The 22,696-nt window shown below is 35.5% G+C and overlaps 4 protein-coding genes across 10 annotated transcripts; 3 read left to right on the forward strand and 1 right to left on the reverse strand.

The window, feature by feature from the left end:
- The first annotated feature begins 1,345 nt into the window (after positions 1–1,345).
- LOC110815612 (DNA glycosylase superfamily protein) lies at positions 1,346–5,893 on the forward strand. Its single transcript, XM_022043454.2, has 6 exons — positions 1,346–1,651; positions 1,882–2,822; positions 3,818–3,875; positions 3,972–4,055; positions 4,211–4,352; positions 5,328–5,893. Exons 2-6 carry the CDS (start codon positions 2,336–2,338, stop codon positions 5,694–5,696), a joined length of 1,140 nt encoding a protein of 379 aa, XP_021899146.1. The 5' UTR covers positions 1,346–1,651; positions 1,882–2,335; the 3' UTR covers positions 5,697–5,893.
- A 965-nt stretch (positions 5,894–6,858) lies between these two features.
- On the reverse strand, positions 6,859–13,893 carry WRKY32 (WRKY DNA-binding protein 32). The gene is made up of 5 exons (XM_022043453.2): positions 13,510–13,893; positions 13,368–13,417; positions 9,499–10,205; positions 9,240–9,395; positions 6,859–7,443 (listed from the first exon to the last, which is right to left on the reverse strand). Exons 1-5 carry the CDS (start codon positions 13,718–13,720, stop codon positions 7,086–7,088), a joined length of 1,482 nt encoding a protein of 493 aa, XP_021899145.1. The 5' UTR covers positions 13,721–13,893; the 3' UTR covers positions 6,859–7,085.
- A 1,627-nt stretch (positions 13,894–15,520) lies between these two features.
- PUP5 (purine permease 5) lies at positions 15,521–18,305 on the forward strand. Of its 2 annotated transcripts, XM_088207441.1 has the most exons (4): positions 15,521–15,619; positions 15,774–15,852; positions 16,467–16,569; positions 17,031–18,305. In XM_088207441.1, the coding sequence occupies exons 3-4, from the start codon at positions 16,544–16,546 to the stop codon at positions 18,187–18,189; spliced, it is 1,185 nt and encodes a 394-aa protein (XP_088063567.1). In that variant the 5' UTR covers positions 15,521–15,619; positions 15,774–15,852; positions 16,467–16,543; the 3' UTR covers positions 18,190–18,305. The 2 variants fall into 2 exon arrangements, with proteins under 2 accessions (XP_088063567.1, XP_021899186.1); XM_022043494.2 differs by lacking the exon at positions 16,467–16,569.
- On the forward strand, positions 18,204–22,576 carry LOC110815633 (disease resistance protein RPM1-like). 6 transcript variants are annotated; one of them, XM_022043493.2, is made up of 3 exons: positions 18,204–18,334; positions 18,701–18,797; positions 18,877–22,576. In XM_022043493.2, the coding sequence occupies exon 3, from the start codon at positions 18,957–18,959 to the stop codon at positions 21,621–21,623; it is 2,667 nt and encodes an 888-aa protein (XP_021899185.2). In that variant the 5' UTR covers positions 18,204–18,334; positions 18,701–18,797; positions 18,877–18,956; the 3' UTR covers positions 21,624–22,576. The 6 variants fall into 6 exon arrangements, with proteins under 6 accessions (XP_021899185.2, XP_088063565.1, XP_088063566.1 ...); XM_088207439.1 differs by having other exon boundaries at positions 18,701–22,576; XM_088207440.1 differs by lacking the exon at positions 18,204–18,334 and having other exon boundaries at positions 18,452–21,667; positions 21,892–22,576.
- Positions 22,577–22,696: the final 120 nt, after the last annotated feature.

Genomic DNA, 22,696 nt, shown 5'->3' on the forward strand with positions numbered 1-22,696 from the left:
AAATTGCTAGAGTTTTTTATTTAAATAATAAACATTAAATTTATATGCAATTAATTGAAATAAAATATTTTAAATTTTATTATTTTTGAGTTAATTTTGTATGTGTTCTTGATATTTTACATGAAAACTCAATTTCTAATTATTTTTAAATATAATTCGTACTTATTGTATATATTCTTGATAAAGTTATATAATATTGGTTTTTTTTTTTTCTATTATATTTTTACTTGTTTTAAAACTTATATAACTTTCATATGTAAATATAAATTAAGAAAAAAAATATTCCAATAATATTTCATGCAATATTTTATTATATTAAAAATTAAGTTTGTATGTTTAATTTTTTTAATTAATTAATTTATTAATTATCACATATGATTAATTAAATTTATTTTTTATATAAAGTAATTGTTTTTTTTTTTGGGCTTTCAATTATTATCCTCTCATACTTTTTATTTTGAATTTATTTGCAAATTTAAAAATTAATTATTTGTAATTATTTTTATATAATTAACGTAACAAAACCCACATAATTATATGCAAAATATATTTGTCTCCATCATCAGATTCCTCATCAATCACACTTACATGCAAGATTAGCTTTAAACTTCTTGTTAATTTGTCATAATTAGTGGTTAAATATTTAGATTATTAAAACTTAATATTGGTAATTTATTATTTATATCATATTTAAACTCCCTAAACTTTTGTTATTATCTTAATAATAATGTAATTAAAATTACTATTTATCTTAGCTATATTATCATAAGATTATATAAATTAATTCAAAAAAAATATATATATATATATAACCTACTAATAATAAGATAATTTAATAATCAAAACTCTTTTATTTTATATAAAAATTACAAATTTAAATTTTACTGACGGTGAAATACTTTCTAGTTTATATATATATTATAAATTAATTAATTTATAATATTTAATTATGATACAAAATTTATTTTACTATTATATTGATAGAGTTATATGATTAATTTTTAAAATTTAATGTTTTTTATATAATTATAATAATTATTTTGTAATTTTGTTCGCAGTATTTATTTATTTAATTTTTTGTAATAAATAAAAGTATGATTAAACTTTAAAGCCAATCTGCCACCTAATTTCTCGGTCTTTATCTACAGAAAAATAAATAAATAAGAAATTATCAAATAAGAAATGGGTGAAAGCAAAATCATCAAGTAATTTGAAAATCCCGTGCCGACCGGAAGACAAAGAAAGAGAAAAGAAATCACCACCAGAATCAACTGGCTACAGCCGGTAAATATACTCTTGGAAACCAGTTCTTCCGGTTATTCGAAATAAGTAAAGAAGGCCCCCCAATCTTCTTCTCCCTCGCTTTCACTGATTCGATCTTTACTTCTCTCTCTCTCTCTCTCTCTCTCTCTCTCTCTCTCTCTCTCTCTCGCGTTCCTGATAGGAAATTCACTATCTAGTTTTAGATCGACATTGTTCTTCAGTGTTCTGTTGAATTCACACTGTCCATTTTCTTGCATTTTCTTTCGTATTTTATATTCCATTTTCTCGGGAAAAAGAAGCATGGGAATTGTAAAGGATTGTGTCAGCTTTTTCCTCCATGTGGAGTCACTGAAACGATACAGTTTCAAACACCCACTTTTCTTTTGAGGTAAGTACATCTCTCTCTCTCTCTCTCTCTCTCTCTCTCTCTCTCTTTCTCTCTCTCGTTTTACACAATGCAGAGTGGAATCTCTGTGTTTCGAGGCTCGTTTGAATTGCTTCCAGTGAATATACAATGAAAAGTCTTTTTGCTATCAGCTGTATATAAAGCATGTAGGCTAGCTTTGCGAAAGAAAGTGAAATATTTTATTGAATTTAGTTTTCTTCCTGCTTTTCTAGGGTACTGGAGCTTGGCTGGAGCTTGACGATACGGTAAAATGGGGGGTTTTAGGGGTCTCTGTGAGGTGGGTGTTGCTTGATTTTGAGGATTAGTTGGTCGGTTCTTCAAGCTTCAGGTGAAAACCAGTGGTGTAAGTGTAAATTTATAGAGTTTGAGGTAGAAAACGTGGATATTTTCCTAGGAGCTCCAAGAGGCTATTTGATGATGTATTGCTGTTAGATAAATAATATTTGAGATTTAAGCTGCTTTTAGCTAATTTCAGCGTATTGTGAAGGGAAAAATGTGGGGTTCGATTGAGATTATATGTTGGTTTGGGATGATTTTTAAAGCTATTTCTGGTAATGTTATGGATTCAATCTAGCGGACGAGTAGGTGAACTGGAAATTTTGGGGGTTTTGAGGGAAGAAGGCTGATCTCCTGTAATATTTGCTTATTTGAAGAGAATTGTAATCCATGTCTGGTGGTCCGAGGGTGAGGTCTATGAATGTGGCTGACTCAGAGGGAAGACATGTCTTGGGACCTGCTGGGAACAAGGCTGGGTCATTGACTATGCTTAAACCGGCCTCGAAGCCTTTAAGAACGGTTGAGAAATCACCCATGGAAGTAACAGTTGCTGAGGAGAAGAAAGCTCATCCATCATCTACTGTTACTGCATTTTCTCCTAAAAAGCACTCCGTTAGTGTTCCTTCAGTGCTGCGGCGCCATGAACAGTTATTGCACTCTAATTTATCCTTAAATGCTTCGTGTTCATCCGATGCCTCTACAGATTCATTTCATAGTCGAGCATCCACTGGTCGGTTAACCCGGTCATATAGTGTTGGGAGTAGGAGGAAGCTATGTCCATCAAAGCCAAGAAGTGTTGTTTCTGAAGGTGGCTTGGAATCTCCACCCAATGGTTCACAGAATGAGAAGAGATGTGCATGGGTTACGCCAAATATTGGTGCGTTCTTATCCATTGGTCTTGAAATGATTTGTTATTGTTGAGTGCAGATATAAAATGAATCTTGTTCATTGGTTAATGTTCAACAGAAATAATAGTCATTTAAAGCTAACCAGAAATGGATTTGTTGTTAATATGGTTGTACCATTTCTGAAATGAAAATATAATTTATGAAAATGAAAGTCGGGTTCTTGAGTATCTTTTTACTGGATTGAGTCTTTCCGTACAGCCTGTTTTGGGACTAGTAGGTGTTGAGTAATGAGTTCAAATAAATTGATATCTTGTACATTTTTGCCAAACCTGATCCAACTTAGTGTGGTTCAGACAGGTTCATGGCTTCCAAAACTTGTAGGATTACTGAGGGCCTAAATTTTTTTATCTACAGTATGAGGAGCATAATGTGTGTTAATATGAAACTGGGTAGTTGCAATGAGTTATGAAATGGGAACCTCAAGCTTTTTATTGTTGGTTGCAAGATCCATATGCATTTTGAAACCAATGTTATCATTTTAATTTTTCACCATAGGAACCCACTGAAAGGACATCTGTCTTGTCGCTTGCAATGATTAATTTTTCCAGGCATGTATGGCATATGCATGCAAATGTAAAAAGTATGTACAAAACTGTTTTATTTTAGCATCATATTTGTTAGTAAAGAACATATTTTCTCCTTATTTCAATTTTGTTTCTCAATAATTTGGATATTTTGAGCCAATTGCACTTTGTGTATCATGCATTTGATCCATGTTTCTTTTCTTCTTGCTGGTGAAAACTAGAGATATGTTTATCGTAAATCTAAAATTACATCCCCTCATACATTCAAATCTTGAAATGAAGGAATACGTATTAATGCACAAAATGCTGAGTTGCATACGTAAGTTAATTGTGCTCACCACTTTGTTACAACTTCATCGAGGAAACTGATTCAAGGTGTTAACGGTTGGTTGAGGCTTGTTTGAATAAGGCGTTGACTATTTGTTGTATGTTGAAATCAGATCCATGTTATGCTGCTTTCCATGACAAAGAATGGGGAGTTCCAGTGCACGATGACAAGTATGCCACCCTATTTGTTTGCATTGAAAAGGAAATAGTTTCCTGATTTAGAATTCCACTCGGAACACTGTTTGAACTATGTTCATGTTTATGCAGGGGATTATTTGAGCTTCTCGTACTTTCTGGTGCTTTGGCTGAACTCACATGGCCTACAATTCTAAGCAAAAGGCACATTTTTAGGTATTATTTCTGTCAAATTCCCATCTTGTTCTTTGTTTATGCAGACCCATCTCTCAAGAGTGTATTTACTATGTTAAAGTCACAATCATTATTACTTTCCCCTTTCTTGATGTCTTCAGTTAGTGTTGTTGTATGACAAGTGTGCTCTTATTCAGGGAAGTTTTTGCCGATTTTGATCCCGTTGCAGTCTCAAAATTTAATGAAAAGAAAATAGTAGCACCCGGGACTGTTGCCTCATCCTTGTTATCCGAACTTAAGTTGCGCGCGGTCATTGAGAATGCACGCCGAATTTGTAAGGTAGGATCTTTCTTTCTTTTTCTTTGATTTTTTCTAACTCCCTTCTGAACCCTTGTTTGAATTAACTTTTTCTTCACGTCCCCACCAAAAGATGGAGAACAAGAGGTAGAAAAACAGTGTTTACCTTGTATTATAAGAACTTTTGGTTCATAGTTCTCAATGATTTCTTCCATTATCTGGATGCTAACGGCAGAATATTTACATCAACATACAATGAATCTTGTCAAAGTAAACCTGGTTGAATTGAAAGGTTAAATTTTTTTATAGCATTTTGCTGTATTGCAAAATGATAGAACCCGTAAAAATAATTCATTTGCAAGTAGGATCACTTTGTGTAAATTTTCTGATGCATAGTACCTGGTTGGATCATTATACCCTTAATTTAGTTCGAAGATTAATTGAGCTATTTTATCTTGATTGTACTGGAAACTTAATGACACATAAGACGATAATCAACAATCATTTTGATCAGGTTGGTTCGGTAAAAAAAAAAATTGTGGTCCTGAAACTTAAGTATTTTGTATGAACCATATAAACCATAATACAACAGCAGTGTGACTTGATGTCCTTGTGGCTATTTTTAGCATTGACTTAATTATTCCTTTCCTCTGGATGCCAGCTCAATTAGTCAATTTCACAAGTTGACCACCGGCCTTCTCTTTTGATAAAGAAAATGGGTAAACTACATTCTACATTTTTATGCCCTGTGTTTGGTCTTATTGCCATTAAATCCTTGTAGAGTTCTTTGTTTTCTGTAAAATTTTGATTTTTTAGATGGCACTGTAGGTATCTAAACTTTTAGGCATGAAATTTTGGAAGTTCAAACTTTAAAGAAAAATCAAAATTAGAGAGAAGAAAAAGGTTGAGATAATGAGTTGAAGCTAATGGTTTTATATAGAATGAGAGAAAATATACACTCCTTAGTTGCTTTGATTATGATTGCAACTAACTTTTTGCAGGTTTTGCTGATGCCAGGTCGTAGACGAGTTTGGTTCATTTGACAAGTATATCTGGAGCTTTGTAAACCACAAGCCTATAGTTAGCAGATTCCGATATCCTCGGCAAGTACCTGTTAAAACTCCGAAAGCAGATGTCATTAGCAAAGATTTGGTAAAAAGAGGATTCCGGAGTGTTGGGCCTACAGTCATCTACTCTTTCATGCAGGTGGCTGGGCTAACAAACGACCATCTCATCAGTTGCTTTAGATTCCAGGAGTGTATAACCGCCGCAGAACGGAAGGAAGAAAATGGGATCAAGGATAAGTCTGCGGATAAGAAAAACGATGACACAAATGAATCAGAATTATCGATATCCATTGACAAACTGACTTTCTCCTCGGAATGATGAATCAAGGACAGTCTTGGTTATCGCCTGATGGAGCTCCAGGTTTCAGTCATCAGATCTACCTGGTTCAGGGTTACTTTTTGGTCGTTACTAAATGTGTTATTTTGTGTATAAAACTCGATGAAGTTGCTACTTGTAGTGGATTATTAGACTGTAGATTACTGAAAATGAATTAAAATTAACTGGTGATTTGTGCTTGTGATGGGGACCCTTTGAAAACGAGGCGGTTGATGTACAATTTTTTGCAGAGTTGTTGAAACGGTCAGTGGGTAGAAATGATCTAAACAAGGGCATTAGGAGAAGCAAAATTTGCTGTAGGATCTATCGCCATCAGGTTTCACAGGCCTTTAAAGTTATGGAGTGGGGCTTGTCGATGGGGGAAAACAAACCCCAGAATTTGCTGGACAGCTAGAGCTGAAATGGGTATTACCAGTCTTATTTTTGTGCTTTTAATGGTTGACAGTAATGGAGTGGGGGCACAATGTTCAATTGTCTTGTCCCCATAGGATGGAGTAGGACTCTTAATCATAAGACACATTTGTGGAGTTGGACCCTCATTGACAGATGGTGTAGGGTATTCCCTGTCTCCTGTGCTCTGTCTTGGAAAATATCTAGGCACTGTCTCTACATTCTTACCAAACAGAGAAGCAACTTGGAACGAAATGTCTGTAGATCCCTGCACAAGCAGAAGCTATTTCCTTAGAATAGGACCAGTAGAATTCATAGGCTTGAATTAACAACTCGTAAAATAGAAGTAAACAGAAAGACTTACCTTGTTAAATCAAAGCAGAATTGCAACTCAACTGCCCGGAAGTTGAATTTTGCTGCCTCACAAGATGCTCTGAGTTTACAATGATACAGATTCTATTCCAAGTCTGGTAAAGGGATTCTGTAATTGAATAAGTTCGAAATTGCTACTGAATTCCATTCATGTGTGAAATATAAGTCAACTTATAGAAACATAAAAAGCAAGATCCATAAACTGGTTACTGGTTCTCACATCCGTTCACCGTTCTTGTTTGAGATCCCGGACATATAGAACTTATCCCAAATTGCATGTTTGACTGTTGAGAGTTGGTCTGAATGCTTGAAGGGTGGGTCATTTTGGTTCATTTCTCTTTATTTTTTAATCAAAGAATTAATGAACCGTAGAGAAACCAAGAGCCAAGAACTTCTCTATTGTTCTACTATTACTCTGCTCCAAACAAAGTCAAGAAGGTGTACAAATACCTATTATACAACTGTTTACTAGAAGCTACAGAGAATAAAGATACAAAAAGGAAAAAAAATCAAACCTGACAACCAAATCATTTTATAGAACAGCTGCATCGTTTTCATACAAGGCCCACGAGTGATAATTTTATGATACTCTGTGTGAGGTAATAGTTTTCAGCAGGGCTTGATTTCGAATCCAATGCTGAGCAGAGTTCGAGCTGATTCAATTGCTTTCTCACCTCCAAGGTCCAAGGCCTCACCGGTCAATTCACCTTCTGTGCCCAGTGACCACTGGGTTGATGATTTTTGGTTCTGGGCTGTATCAGTTTTTTTAAATGGCAGGTTATTCATGGAAACAGGAGCAGCCGCAGCAACAAGAGGAGCACTAGGCAAACCATGTCGCTTCTTTGGTACAGGCATGTCATGGTCATGTACACCCTTGTATGTTATAATAACAGCACTTGTGTTATCTACAGCTGTCTCAATGTGTTTACGGACCGGACATCCAGCAGAGGTGCATCTGTAGTAATTCCTGAAAATTCATTCAATTTGCAAATCAAAACAGAGAGAAGAGGTTTTACATGGATAGGGTCAGAATTGGAAGGTAAAACTCACATGAAAGAATAAACATGCAGCTCCAAAAGTTCGGGTTAGGAGAAAAGTAAAGCATATTGCATGACTATTATCTGAGGATTATCATCACTAGTAAAGGATTTGAACCCCATAATTAAATTCCACATATGGAGACCTTTGCCACTACAGAGAGATGTAGTCAAGGTCTGACTCTTTTAACGACACTATGTTCTTTCAAAGTCGTTCTTAAGCTTGTGCAGTAGCAAACAGCTGAAAAGAAAAGACAACCTTCAAAATTTGGCTAGAGTTACAGCAAACTTCTAAGAGTGACATGAATGACATCTAAAGGTGCTCAAAGAAGGGAAGAGGTAGGCTCTACAGCTAAAAAATTTATTTCTAATCAATTCTTTGTTTGGAAAAATGAATTACCTTATGAACTTGTTTGGAATTTTATTTTTTATACTTGGTCAAATATGAAAACATAGCAATTCAGTTCCAAAAAAGAAATGAAACAACACATTTCAAGTTTCACCAGAATTAATGGAACTTGGAAATGAATTATGATGATTTAAAAGATAGCTATTTAGGGTTTAGTTTCTAGCTTAGGAAAGCATCTTGTGTAATGCTAAAAGTACTTCACATAAGTAAAATTTCCAACTGCATTCCATAAAAGCAAATCCTTGTTTACAAATATGAACATAGAATTTGATCTAACTTAACCATGTTTCAAAACTAAATTTACATGGGTTGGCTGCAAATGACCTTTGCCTCTTGTTTGGCATTTTCAGAACTGATAGTACATTGCCACTTAAACTTGTCATTTGTAGTGCTCTAATATTTTTCCTAAATTCTACTTCAACCAAATTACACTTTAAATAATTTAGTGACAGAAAATTAATTGATAACATGAGGATGAGAAAATTTTTAGGCAGATCCTTCTGTGATGTAGCACGGCACTCAGCAGAATAGAAAATTAAAAAAAAAAGAGATAAAAATTAAAATTAAAATGCTAATCCCCAATAAGAGATTCACAGGACCCAAAAGAAAAACAAAATCACAGGGTTGTGAAGCAGCCAACCATGAGATAATGCACATACAATTCATACCGAGATAACACGCAGACAATTCTCTCCATAAGCACTTCCAGAGGGGGAACAAAAGTCTATCCATAATCAGTCTGAATATAAATAGGCCATCGCCCATATATTTATAGTGTCTCTAGATAACTAAACTCTTATGGTATAGCTAAAACATCAAAAAGGAAATGAACAGTCTAGGAAATCAATGCCGTAACAAAAACTAAATGAAGTTTCTAATTAATTCATAAACTGCTAAACTACTTGATAATTCCTAAGCAAGCAAAACATGCCTAATAATATATGAAGACCAAAATTACATGATTATTTCTTAAAGTTGTAATCCTTCCATTTCAGTGTTTTATTGTTCTGCAATATTTTACCCTTGACAGAAAGAGCAAAAAGATGAATAGACCATAAAAGCAAGTGGTATACATCTTGTTCTAGTTCCATCTTGAGGTGGATAAACATACTCCGCCATTTCCACCTAACCTCTTTCAGAAATGCAAGTTTACATGATAAGAGGTAAACCCATGCAGTTTACAATTCCAACATAAACCAACTAAAATCTTGTAGACATGGTTGAAAAATAAAACCCTAAAAACGAACAAGTATAATAATTTTTTGTTGGGCTAAAACATCAAACTTACAATTAAAAAGACCAAGACAGTCAAATCACCTGGGGTTAGGATTTCCCTTAACCATCTTCTGTCCGTACTTGCGCCATCTGTATCCATCACCAGAAATTCCCACATCACCAGCTGCATGCACAACAAATTTTGGCTTCTTCCCAGGTTTCAAGAGATCCGGGCATGCTGAGTTACCCTTTTTCAGTCTGGTCACGAAGAAGAAAAGAATGTTGAGTCAGATTATATTCCACAATGAAATTAAGAAATATAGGATCAGTTCCACAGAGCTAAAATAATGGGCCAACTTGCCTTTTTTTGGCTTCTAGTTCATTAATCTGCTCCTCCTTGACTTCTATTTCACCACTCCCATCAGATCCACTCGAATTCTGCCTTTTCCTTTCAGGAATTATAGGGATTTCATGCATAGGTACTTTTGTCGATGTGGATGGATCTGAATCACTAAGCAACCTAATAGGCTGTTCCGTTGCAGTATCCCCTAAAGCAGGCGCGGCAGATGACAAAAGCCTATTTTCTTTCATGCAGTTATTCTTTCGAGGTGGATCATGACTATGCATCCCTTTATTAACAACCTCTATGACATGGCCTGAATGATCAGAGCACTCAATTTTTTTAGCTGAGCAATTGGAATATGTGCATTTGTAATAGCTTCGGGAACCCTTTGGACTTTTCACTTGTTTCTGACCATATTTTCTCCAGTTATAACCATCAGAGCTAGGCGTCTTAATTATAGGAACAACAGTAAGAGTTTTAACTTTTGAAGAATTTAGCTGGTCATCTTCTGGCATGCATACACTGTTAGCTTTCTGGGGGGCCAATCTTTGTTCTTGTACAGTTGGACTTGGAGCAGATGATATAGATTGTGTAACAGAAGTTGGTGATAATTCAGACAAGGAAGTTGTACAGATAGAGGACTGTAGTTGATTTTCTGGCTGTGCTTCACCACCCTGAGGTGTTGCACCCGCTAAATCTTCCTGGTGAATTTCCCTGGCTCTCTCCTGAAATAAATAAACAAAAATGAAGTGAAAAGATTCAAAACCATGGAATCATTATTTCCCAACAAACAATATTATAGCTTTGGTGAAAATTAACCAGGCTTTCAACAGGATGTTAACTGTATACCAATCAAATACAGGATTGGCCTACAGGATACCAACTGTAAGGGCCTAACCTCATCTCTCAAACTAGCTGAGTGAGTGCAGGCCTGATGCATACATGACTAATAAATAGGTTTGAACACAAACAACAAATTAGTTATCCTGAGTTTAAAATACCTTTAAAACATTGATAACTTTTCGACAAAATACCAAATAGCTAAAAGAGACATAAGAAACAAAATATTGATCATATAGAAAAAGCAGTCTGATAACCAAGAAACAGTATATGCAGTAAAAAAATTGATTAGATGGAAGCGCCACCCCTACAAATCTACGTAGCAAATTATTTGAACTGGTTCTCGTATGGGTTTGCTTGGATTCATTTTGGTTCTCAATCCAGATCTAAAAAGTAGGGACCCTGAATTAAGAAGAACTGGGACAAGTTGGTGGAGTAGGATTCTAAGATAGTGAGGAAAAAGGTACAGAGAGAGAGTGAAAAGTTTACATTATAACAAGCACTTCCTCCCAAATTGAGATTACTCACAGGTAAAAGGGAAAAGGTAGGTGTCCAAATGAGGAACAAAAGTCCGTCAAACAACATTTTCTTTCTTGGAGCTTAAATGAATATTGATTACCTTCTTTGAAAATCTATAATACATAACTCAATTATTTAAGAATTGTAACAGAAGCATTGCTATTTTTGTTGTAGCTATGAAAAAGGATTTGAATCCTAGAATTCTTCTCATAGAAAAAGAACAAGAACCTTTAGAGCAGAATGGATTACTAAATTACTACTTATGATCCAAGTGATGAACATACTAAATGTTTGAATCAAGAATGTACCAAGGAAATCCATCCCTCTGCAAACAATAAATTTAGCATACATCATATTTCATCCCTGTACCCTGTACCACATTCCGTACTAAATATTTGGTAACTATTGGTGCAACAGAAAAAACTTGTAACTGGCAAATTTTTCAGAAAGCGACTGCCAATTCAGACAATATACCATATGTGCTTATAGTTCCTTACATCACAAGAAAGTCCACAAAAGCGTATTTAAACAGGATCTGAGGCCACAAATGTACTTCCTTTATTACCAAGCAGAATTTTTCAGGACCATTTTACGTTTTGATTGGATGCTATTTCACTCTCAGAAGAGCATATATGGCCCGTTTCCTCCTGGAGAAGTAACATCTTAATCTAGGCCAAAATGGCAAGAGTGGAGTTTTTTAACCATCATACTTTCTTTTATTATGTCCTCTCAAGATCACAATCTCATTTAGGGGACCTTCCGTCGAGCCCAGATACGACTTCGGTAACTGACATGTTATAGCAACTCCACCAATTCCAATATTTAGAAGTTCAGAAAATGAGAACTATTACCAGAAGATTTATAGCAGACCACTAGAATGGTTTTACCGGAGAAAAACCTCCAGTTAAATTTCTAAAGACCAACATTATGTACCAACCAACTGTAAAAAACTGAAGTGGAGCTTGAAAACTAGGAAGTAGTTGGGTCTTATTTCAAGGAAACCAGATTCAGTACCAAATTGGCATCATGCATACTGTATGCTTTTATATTCGACAACTATTAATGGTTTTCCACAGAAGGCATTGTGATGTAAATGGTAGATAACAATTTTTGGAGAAGATTATATATGGTAGATAATCTTATAGAATAATGTTTTCCTGAATCTGAGATATCATCAAAAGTCAAATACTATGCGAAAATGACAAAAGAAAAGTTGGAGATATTCCTATCTAACACAATCAAGCTCCTTGCCTCGTTGACGAGCTCCATTGCTCATGAAAGGCATTAACCTTTCCAACATTTCACATGAGCGATCTGTTTGAGACCTCCAATATCCCAATCAAACTATTTTAATACTTGGGACATCAGAAATTAAAAACTAATGGTCATTTTCATATGTATTTGCCCTTTTTTGTAGGCTGCTTATTCATACTGTATCAAGCAAGCAAAGCAAATTCAATTGTCTAGTACTAAACAGTTGTGAGCTACAAGATTTCCCCAACTTACATAGAAAAGCAGGAAATAAAATATAATTGAACAAGAATCCTTTTTTAAAAAAAAAATTAAGATACACTAACTTGAACTAGAGCATTCTAGCATTTTGCCATTCTTTTCACTCTATCCACTCAATGCAAGATATTAAAATATTTGTTAGATGTCAGAATTTGCCTTTACATTCACATTTAAGCATCTTAAATATTTCATCAGTCCCTAATAATCTTCTTTCGGAAAGCCAGCCTCGGGATCTAGAATATCCTTATTAGCTACCTCAACAATTAAGATCAACATATTGATCCCTCCTCACTGTGTTGTTCAGAAGGCAGTTCTAAGATGTTAATTCAATTATTATGACAGATTCAAAAGGAATTCCTGTCATTACGAATTTCATATTTTCTAAAGCTTCCTTATGAACAAATGAGATCATCTTTTTCCAATTGCGAATTACTGCTTTTAATTCTCTATTAAATGTAGTAGGATGCAGAAAACACTCTTATGCGATATTACTCTCAAAGTTTCTGTGGTTTTCCAATATCCTTAGTTCTTAGATAACCCATATAACTGAAGTGAAACATTGTTTGGTACATGATATCCCTCAAACTTCCAGGAAATGCCCTAACTATCTACTTATACAAATTCCATTGTAGATTAATACTAAGGTTTACATAGAACTCTAAATACAATCCATAAAACTAAGAAAAGAAGCCACGCTATGAATTAATAAATATATATACGAATTGTTACGGATAAACCCTTGATAAACCTCCACTCATGAACCACTAAAACCCTAACATCAAATATATCTGTAAAGAGAACAGAAGAGAATTACCAACGAATTCCGAACACTTAATAAGCTCTTCCACCTTGTTTTTTCGTTTTTCTTTTTTCTTTTTAAAGATAAAAGAAGCTCCTCTGATATTAAAACAAAAAAGCAGCACTTAAATATTAAACCAAGGAAACAACTAAAAGTGCAAAAAAAGAAAAAACAACAAAAATAAAACACTAAGCGGGAGCGAACTCGAGCTACTAACCTTCAACTCAGCTTCTCCATTAGATTCCGCATCAGAATTCTTCTGCAACCCTGGCAGATCACCCCAGCAACGAGAAACCATTTTCACAACAAAGTCACCGTGAAAACAAATTCGGCATAAGAAAACAAAAACCAAAACCTACCTCCAGGCTGATCCTTCTCTAGGGTTTCCAGCGAGGCGTCTCCAACCTCGGCTTCATTATGAGGCACGGATGTCGGAAACTCACCTCTCCGTGATATCTGACCGAGTTGACTCGCTTCATTTCCTAATTCTTCAAACTCGTCGTTTGGTTCCTGCTCGTGTCGTTCCCGGCGTTCCACTTGAACAGCTTTACAGGTCTCGGCCTCAGCCATGACCAATTTTCTTCTCGCGAAGAGACAGAGAGTAAAGTAAGTAACAGTTTCCGGATACTTATACGAGTCCGATTTTTGGAGACAGAGGAAATCCGCAGCGACCGAAATTTTTCTGATTTTAAAGTGAATCCAAGAGAAAATAGATTGGGGGGGGGGGGGGGGGGGGGGGGACACACAGAGAAAGAGAGAGAGTGGAAGGTTGCTTTAAAGCGAAGAGAGAGAGAGCGAGCACGTTGTGTCGTATTGGGGGGTATATGTGTCTTTGACTGGAATTGACTCAGGTGGTTTCTCTGTGTAACAAACTTCCGTTGTTATTCCGTTAATTGCGGGGCGGGGATCACCGTTGGTTCTGTTGACTTGACGAGTTCCGTAACGGTGAAGGTGGCCGTTTGTTTCCGCAGATTTGACTCGGACACACTGACCTCTCTCTCATTTTTTTAAAAAAATTTAATTTATTAAATGTATTATTAATTGCAATATTTTGCTTCACGAGAATTCGGTGCTAAGATTAAAATTTTGCTTAAATTATTAAATTAGTAAGTAAAATAATTGTGTTATATTTAAATATTTAAAAAATTAGAAAAAAAAAATTATTTAATTAATTAAATTAATACGTTATTAAATTATGATTCCATTTTTCTTTTTTTGAATCATTCTTAAAACATCTCAAAATAAATTAATTATTTTAAGTTTTCTTTAAAAATTACATTTTTGAAATAAATAAAAAATGTAAAATATCAATACTAAATTGTACTAAAAATATTATAAATTAAATTATAAGAAATAATAAATTTTAGAGATTAATTTAGTAATTTGTTGATAGTTTCTAATAATACACAATTTAAGGTAAAGTAATTTAATTAGGCAATTGGGTTTGTGAACAAAAAGCCCATTATTGAATTGGACTTTATTACCTTTTAATTTGAGTTATTCATTTAAAAGGAAAAGCCCATAATTAATTTGGATTTAATCCATTTAATTGTGGGCTATATATTCTTTTGAGGAAAAAGCCAAGTTTTAAATTTCTAAATATTATTTTTTTCAAATACATTGAAAATAAATATAAAATTTATATGAAATTTATATTCACCAAAATAATACTTAACAACAAAAAAAAATTATTTAAAATAATAAAAATTGGGTTTATATATATATATGTATATATATATATAACTTTATATGAAATTTAATCAAATATGTTTTAAATTTTATTAAATTTGGTAGAATATATAATACACAAATCCAAAATCAAAATAAATAATTTTTATATTATGCTCAATTATTAATTTTTTTTATAAGTCCATATGATAATTAAAACAAATATAAATTTACCAATAAAATTAATATAAATTTCGAACTTTTTTAAAACATAACCCGAATTCATAAATTTAATAATTTAATGATTATTTATTTGAATTTTTATATATTTTTGTATTTTACATAATTATTTGAGATTGATACGAATAAATAAATGCACGAGATTTTGCTTATTTAGTAAAAAATAAATTATTTATTTAAATTATATTTTATAGTATGAAATTATTTAGTGAGATATATTTAAAATCACCCATGTGAACATAATTATATTCATTAATATTAAATATCATTTTTTAGAAACGTTTCACCCACTAATTTTTTTTATTAATAATTTTATTTTCTAAAAAAATAGAGATCATTTTCATTTTTGTTTTTATTTGGGAAATTCAAAGATGATGTAATATTAATAAAATTGCGTAAAAAATATTATATATTAATTTATTTAAATTATTAATAAAAATGGAGTAATTAATAAGTTTATATCTCTTTCTTTCAACGCTGAATCAGAGTGGAAGAGAAAAATTCGTGGTCGACGGAAGATCACACAGTTCAATGTTCTCCACTAGAATAAGACACAAGAAAGTAAGAAATACAGTCAACATATTATATAATACTATATGTATATGTATATATATATTACTACATGTAGAGGTATATGTAAAGCAGGTACAGCAATGGGGAATGAGATTGGAAAGTTGCGAGAGCGATTACTGACACTGTATTGCTGTGTGTGTAGGGAGCTCGTTGCATCTCTTTCACTGCGATTGTTGCTCGTCCGGTTCCTCTCGCAGCCTCTGATTTATCATTTTAACCAGGTTTTGTCCTTAGTTTAATTTCCATGGTTGCTCTAAATTAGCCTTGATTATTTGAGGCCGTCTTCGTTTTCATGTAGTTCTGTTAGGTTTATGAATAGTTGTATTAGAGGGAGTTTTTAGTTTTCTGCGTGATTAGCTTTCTGTTTGGTTGCTGAGAAAGTGTTAGGTCATAAGTTTCTATTTTAGGAAGAAGAAAACTGAAGCTCTCCTTTGATTCTGGAAAATTATTGGTTCAGGAAATAAATTTAGAGGTAACTTGATTTCTTGAGAAAAAGTTCTGGACTAAAAGCGAACTACGGTGACGGAAATGAAGTTTTCATGTTTGAAGTTTTCTTTAACATACATTTTCCCCGTGACGGAAATGAAGAGTTATACTGTCAACGTCTGCTGGAAATTTCCTACTTGTGTTCTACAACAGAGTTTAACTCTAGATCATAAAGCACAAAAAGAAAAGAAAATGAAAAAGTGTCTGGTGAAGGGTTGTCTAAAATTTAATTCATCCATGAAGGAACTCTGATACAGAGCTCATTGTTAGTGGTGCTTATATGACATGTTCTAAGCGGTTTGGCGGAGACATTAGCACGAGCCTGGCTCATTATATAATTTCTCTGCAGAGAAGGGAGAATGAGACGCTGTTAGGCACCATTTTAATAGGGGCCCAGAGGAGACTGGCGAAATTTCAGAAGTCAAAATGTTTCCTGTTAGAGACTTTAAAAAGTAAGGGCGGCCTCAGTTGGATAAACCTTTGAAAGTGGATTGTTGTTTGCCATTATAGAAATTAGTGGGATTTAAGTTGCAGCTTATCACTTTTTAATAGCTTTGATAATGCTTCTAGCACGAGTTTCACATATTCATGTGTGGTTGCTTCATTTTTTGTTAATCGGTCCCACTGTTTGCTGATTTTTGTCTTGCCTAACATCAATCTTGGGAAAAATGGAGAAAATGCATTCGACACTCCTTTTCCTTGGTTTATTTTTATTCCATTCATATGTCTTGAGTTGGCTAATTAGTGAAGCTTGGCTATATTATAAGTATCTGTTTTCCTGAAGTGATTGTGTTATAGCTTTTTCTAACTGGAGCGTCGAAGGTTACTCCATTTTTGGTTGCGGGAGACATCTTTTTGGGACAGTTTATGTTGATATTTTTCCTTGACTTTAAGTGATCTTTGTTCATGTCAGGGGAAATATGGAGGAGGCACCATCCAAGCCATCTTTTCCGGTGGCAGACTGGGTTTCTAAGGTTAAGGCTATGGCATGGGAAGCATACAAAAGGAAGCCAATATCTCATTGGATACTTCTGGTTTTCAGTAGTGGAGCAATGCTTGTAGCATTTCCTGCTTCAAGCCTCCTATCCCGTGTTTATTTTGCTGATGGGGGCACAAGCAAATGGATCATTTCATGGGTGGCTGTTGCTGGCTGGCCTTTAACTGCTCTAATACTATTTCTTACATACTTGTTTCGCAAAACTCTTCCAACTCCTCTAACCTTTAAACTCATCCTTTCTTATCTCCTCCTGGGTTTCCTAAGTGCTGCTGACAACCTTATGTATGCATATGCATATGCTTACCTCCCTGCATCGACTGCTTCTCTTCTAGCATCATCCTCCTTGGTGTTTTCTGCTTTATTTGGATATATTATTGTGAAGAACCAACTGAATGCTTCTATGCTTAATGCTCTTGTAATTATAACAGCTGCCATGACTATAATTGCACTAGATTCTGACTCCGATAGATACAGTTATGTCAGTAACAAGCAATATATCATGGGTTTTGTGTGGGATATCCTAGGATCTGCACTCCACGGGCTCATCTTTGCTCTTTCGGAGTTAGTTTTTGTCAAGTTACTTGGTAGAAGGTCGTTTCATGTTGTTCTAGAGCAACAAGTTATGGTATCTTTCTTTGCCTTTGTATTTACCACTATTGGAGTCACAGTGAATAGGGATTTCCATGGAATGGTATCTGAAGCTAAAACTTTTAAGGGCGGTAAAGCATCATACTACCAGGTTCTCATCTGGGGTGCAATTACATTTCAGCTAGGTGTGCTGGGAGGCACCGGTGTCCTTTATTTGTCTTCCACTGTGATGGCAGGTGTCGTTAATGCAGTGAGAGTGCCACTCACGAGCATCGCTGCTGTCATATTGCTGCATGATCCGATGAGCGGCTTCAAGATCCTCTCCCTAATTATTACCTTTTGGGGATTTGGTTCCTACATCTATGGCAGCTCTTCCGTTAGCAAGGCCACTCATGATAATCTTCCTCCTCAGCGAAGTCTTCGATTGATTCTTATTCCGGAAGAAACCAGATTATTCAATTATTTACTAGTAGCTAGACTGTTATAGCTTCCTACTTATGGTGTTTATCGCAAATGATCGAACACAACATGTTCACAGATACACAGCTTTACTTTGGTTGCTGAAAATTTTCATGTTCTCTCGGAGGCATCATATCTCCTTAATAGTTTTCTGATATTTCATATTAAATCTAGTAAGTAATGCCATAATTACTTCATAAAATTACTAAATTACATTAAAATGTTAGAAAATTATAGTGAGAGATAATGCTTCCTGAGTCAACAATGTTAATATCCTTAGTTGGAGATATTATGAGAACTGGCACTTTTTTTTTTTTTAATTTTATTTAAAGTCCATGTAGTTTACTTTTTAATTAACTAATGATCTAGCATTTTCAATGAGGTGTCGACTATAAGGCTCCCTAAGGTCTTAATCATGTTTGCTTTTCCAGTCCGCCCAACGAGAATCACGTCTTTTGTCTTTTGATTTGATGCATTATTTTATCTACTTTACCATCCACACCGACATGGTTGAAATAATATAAGGGTTTTGGCATCAGATACTCAAAAGTTTAGAACGTAGAGACAAGTAAAGGGATCCGGCAGAATTGTTAAATAGAAGAGCTGGTGTTTGTGATTAGCAGAAGATCCAGAGAGGTAAAAATGGCTGAGACAGCAGTGAACTTAGTTCTTGAAAAGTTAATTCCCTTACTAACCCAAGAAGTGAATCTACTAGGCAGCGTCCATAGAGAAGTTGCTGACATCAAAGATGAACTGGAGAGCATCAGATCGTTCCTCAGAGATGCAGACACAAAGATGGAGAATGAAGAAGACAATAACCACGGACTGGAAACTTGGGTGAAACAGGTAAGGAGAGTAGCATGGCGAATGGAAGATGCAGTTGATCAGTACATTCTTCGTGTGGCTAAAAACTATGATCAACGAGGATTCAAGGCAGTCATTGGTAAAATCTCTGGCTTGGTCAAGAATCTGAGAGCCCGGCATAACTTAGTCACAGAGATTCTAGACATCAAAAGATCGGTCCGTGAAGTCAATGAAAGAGGTGAAAGATATAGCTTCACTTCCCTAGAGGGAGGAGGATCGGGCAGTTCCGGAAGAGCCAAGAAAGACCAAGACCCAGTTATAGGTTCTCTGTTTCTCGAGGAAGCTGAGCTTGTGGGAATTGAAATGCCCATAGATGAGCTTATAAACAAGTTGGTTGATGGAGAACCCCATCGCGGTGTGGTTTCAGTTGTTGGCATGGGGGGCTTGGGTAAGACCACTGTTGTCAGGAAAGTATTCTGTGACCAGAGAGTGATAACAGATTTTGATTGCCAGGCTTGGATTACTGTGTCTCAGTCGTATGAGAAGGAGGAGCTCTTGAAGACTATGATCAAGCAATTTCATGAAGCGAGGAAGGAATCTGTACCAGATGGACTTGAGACAATGGAATTGGAGATGCTAATCAAATTTCTAAAGGAATATTTGGCACAAAAGAAGTATTTGGTTGTGTTTGATGACGTGTGGAGTGAAGAATTTTGGGAACAGGACATAAATCATGTTCTACCACTTAATAATGGTAGAGGTGGTAGAGTATTGATCACCACACGCAGTGAAGATGTTGCTCCTTCTTCTGAAGAATCTCCTTTTTATCATGTACACAACCTCTCGCCCCTACCAAAAGACAAAGCCTGGGAGCTATTCTGCAGGAGGGTATTCAAGTGTCAAGGAGGCAGTTGTCCAGAGGAGTTGAAGGAGCTTTCAGAGGATATTGTTTATAGATGCGAAGGATTACCACTAGCAATAGTAACAATTGGTGGTCTATTGTCAACCAAAGCCAAGACTGTCTCCGAATGGCAAAAACTGCATGACAGTCTTGGTTCAGCTCTGGTATGCAACTCACGTCTTAAACCAATCTTAAGCATTCTATCACTCAGTTACCGTAATCTGCCACACTACCTCAAGCCCTGCTTCTTGTATTTTGGCATTTTGCCAGAGGACTATGAGTTCAATTATGCATCCTTGCTGCGACTATGGGTAGCTGAAGGGTTTATAAGAGAAAGAGGAGGTATGACATTAGAAGAGGTAGCAGAAGAATACTTGACTGAGCTAGTTCGTAGGAGCTTAGTTCAAGTCACACGATTTCACCCTACTGGTAGAGCTAGAAAGATATGTCGTGTTCATGATTTAATCCACGAACTTATTCTTTCGAGATCCGAGGAATTAAGCTTCCAACACGTTCCAATCACAGCTTGTGCAAATCTCGAAGGGTTTGCTCGACGCCTCTCAATCTATAGCAAAAGAAGCGATGCTGCAAAGAGAATTAGTGACTGTCGTACACGTACAGTTTATTTTGTTGAGACCAATGAGCTATCAATGCCCTTGATGAAAGCAATCTTTGCAAACTTCAAGTTCTTGACAGTGCTAAGTTTTGAAGGTTGTGCTATAGATTACATACCAAAGGAGGTCGGAAATGTCTTGCAGTTGAGGTATTTGAGTGCAAGGGACACAAAGGTGAAAGAGATTCCCAAATCCATAGGAAAGCTGAAAAACTTGGAGACTTTGGATTTGAAACGATCCCAGGTGGTTATGTTGCCAACTGAAATCAACAAGCTCCGTAGGTTGCGTACTCTTCTTGTCCACCCCAAAGGTCAAAATGGCATGCTAGGGATGAAGCCAGTGGATGGTATTGGGAACCTAGATTCCTTATTAAAGTTGTGCTATGTGGAAGCAAACCTTGGCAGTGGTTTTATTACGGAGTTGGGAAAGTTGAAGCAGTTGAGAAAATTAGGGATTGTGAGGTTAAAAACAGAGAATGTTACCACTTTGTGGAGTGCGCTACAAAATATGAGCAACCTACGGTCATTGGGTATATACTTACTCGAAAAGAAGGAATTTCTTGACTTGAAATCAATGCCTTGCCCCTCTTTCCTTGAATCTCTGGGGATATTAGGGCGACTAGAATCATTGCCAGATTGGATTCCCAAACTCAAGAATCTACAAAGAATTGTCTTATTGTCTTCAGGATTGACGCTTGATCCTTTGACCTCTCTTGGAACTCTTCCTAATTTGTCAAAACTTACCCTGAACAAAGCATATGATGGAGACTGTTTGCACTTCAAGAAGGACTACTCATTTGGAAAGCTGCAGGTGTTAAGTCTTTGGAACTTGAAATCACTGACTGAGATAATCATAGAGGAAGGGGCATTGCCCCTTCTCAAGAGCCTTCGAATTGGGCCTTGCCCACAGCTAAAGGTGCTACCCTCTGGCATTGGCCATTTGCAAAATCTTGAACGTTTAGAAGTTAGGGACATGCCAAGAGAATTTGTGCAGACAATGTTACCTGATGGAGGCCGAGACTATTGTAAAGTCAAGCATATACCACTTGTCCTTTTCATCTACATGGTCAGAGAAGGAGGTTTGTCTTACAAGCTCCATGATCCAAACATCTCCAAACATCTTCTAGACGAGACCTATGTCTAGAAATTGATGATAGAATATTTTCAGCATATTTTCCACAATTAAAGGTACCACCTTCTCAAATACTGCTATCAATCAAGCAATATAGTATTGTTGCATATTTGTATTGTGAAAGTTAGAACCAAGAGTCTTTTTTATGTAAAATAACATTAGTCTTTCAGCCTGGACTTTAATTTTATATCCGAAAATTTCCCTCAATTTTGCTGCTTTCTGATTTTGTAAACGTACCACACCCTGCATGGTTTATCTGATATTTGATTTTGGACTCCAGGAAGTTTATTGGCCTAAGTAAGTGTACTACACTCAACACTTTAGTTTCAATGACTGCATCTATATCGTTCAGCTCTTTTCTGTTTCAAACTGTATTAGGTCATGCTCCAGCCGGTTATCTTCTAGTTTCTGATGTTAACAGCTTCTTTCTGTTTCAAAACTACCTCCGCCATCATGCTTCAGCACATTATGTTCCAGTTTCACTGTCTGCTGCTGTCATGAGGAAGTTGCAAATGTGATCATCTATGCCTTCTTCACAAGATTTTGTGATTCATCACTGTTTTTTTCTTGCTATTCTGCTCCAGCCTCTTTTGCCAGCTCTGTTTCTTATTCAGCTTGGTGTGTTAAATGGACTTCTCTGGTTTAAGTTTGTAGTTGTTTAAAGCTCTGTTTCAGCACCTCCTGCCAATCACAGTTCAGCCTCTATAGCTAGTTTTTTGGATTGGTTTATCTGTCTTTTAGTTTGTGCTGGGCTCTACAAGGTCTGAATTCTTTGAACTGTAATGTTTTGGATTTTGAATCATTCTGTGTAATCCTAGTGCTTTAGGTTTTCCTTTTCTAGGGATTAGCTTCTGGGTTTGTTTGTATAATTCATATAGGACCTATATATCAGAGTATAGCTTTGCTTTGAGCTTCGAGTTGGTCTTCTCCACTAGTTAATAAAATCCTTGATGTATCTTCATAAAGAGAGAAAGATTCACATACTTAATCCGTACATAACTATTATCATATTCAACTTATGTTATTAGGTTTTTGTATTGTATCCCAAATACATCTATTGCACGATGCTTCGATAAATAGCATAC

The sequence above is a fragment of the Carica papaya genome, chromosome 7, assembly GCF_054855325.1.
Source record: "Carica papaya isolate Zhongbai chromosome 7, ASM5485532v1, whole genome shotgun sequence".
Taxonomy (NCBI): Eukaryota; Viridiplantae; Streptophyta; class Magnoliopsida; order Brassicales; family Caricaceae; genus Carica; species Carica papaya.

Coding starts and splice junctions, on each gene's coding strand:
- LOC110815612 (XM_022043454.2), top strand. CDS start 2,336: ATGTCTGGTGGTCCGAGGGTGAGGTCTATGAATGTGGCTGACTCAGAG. Junction 3,876..3,971: donor GTTCCAGTGCACGATGACAA/GTATGCCACCCT, acceptor ATGTTTATGCAG/GGGATTATTTGAGCTTCTCG. Junction 4,353..5,327: donor ATGCACGCCGAATTTGTAAG/GTAGGATCTTTC, acceptor TGCTGATGCCAG/GTCGTAGACGAGTTTGGTTC.
- WRKY32 (XM_022043453.2), bottom strand. CDS start 13,720: ATGGCTGAGGCCGAGACCTGTAAAGCTGTTCAAGTGGAACGCCGGGAA. Junction 13,418..13,509: donor AGAGAAGGATCAGCCTGGAG/GTAGGTTTTGGT, acceptor GTGATCTGCCAG/GGTTGCAGAAGAATTCTGAT. Junction 7,444..9,239: donor AAGGGAAATCCTAACCCCAG/GTGATTTGACTG, acceptor ATGAATTTTCAG/GAATTACTACAGATGCACCT.
- PUP5 (XM_088207441.1), top strand. CDS start 16,544: ATGTTTCCTGTTAGAGACTTTAAAAA. Junction 16,570..17,030: donor CCTGTTAGAGACTTTAAAAA/GTAAGGGCGGCC, acceptor TGTTCATGTCAG/GGGAAATATGGAGGAGGCAC.
- LOC110815633 (XM_088207439.1), top strand. CDS start 18,804: ATGGCTGAGACAGCAGTGAACTTAGTTCTTGAAAAGTTAATTCCCTTA.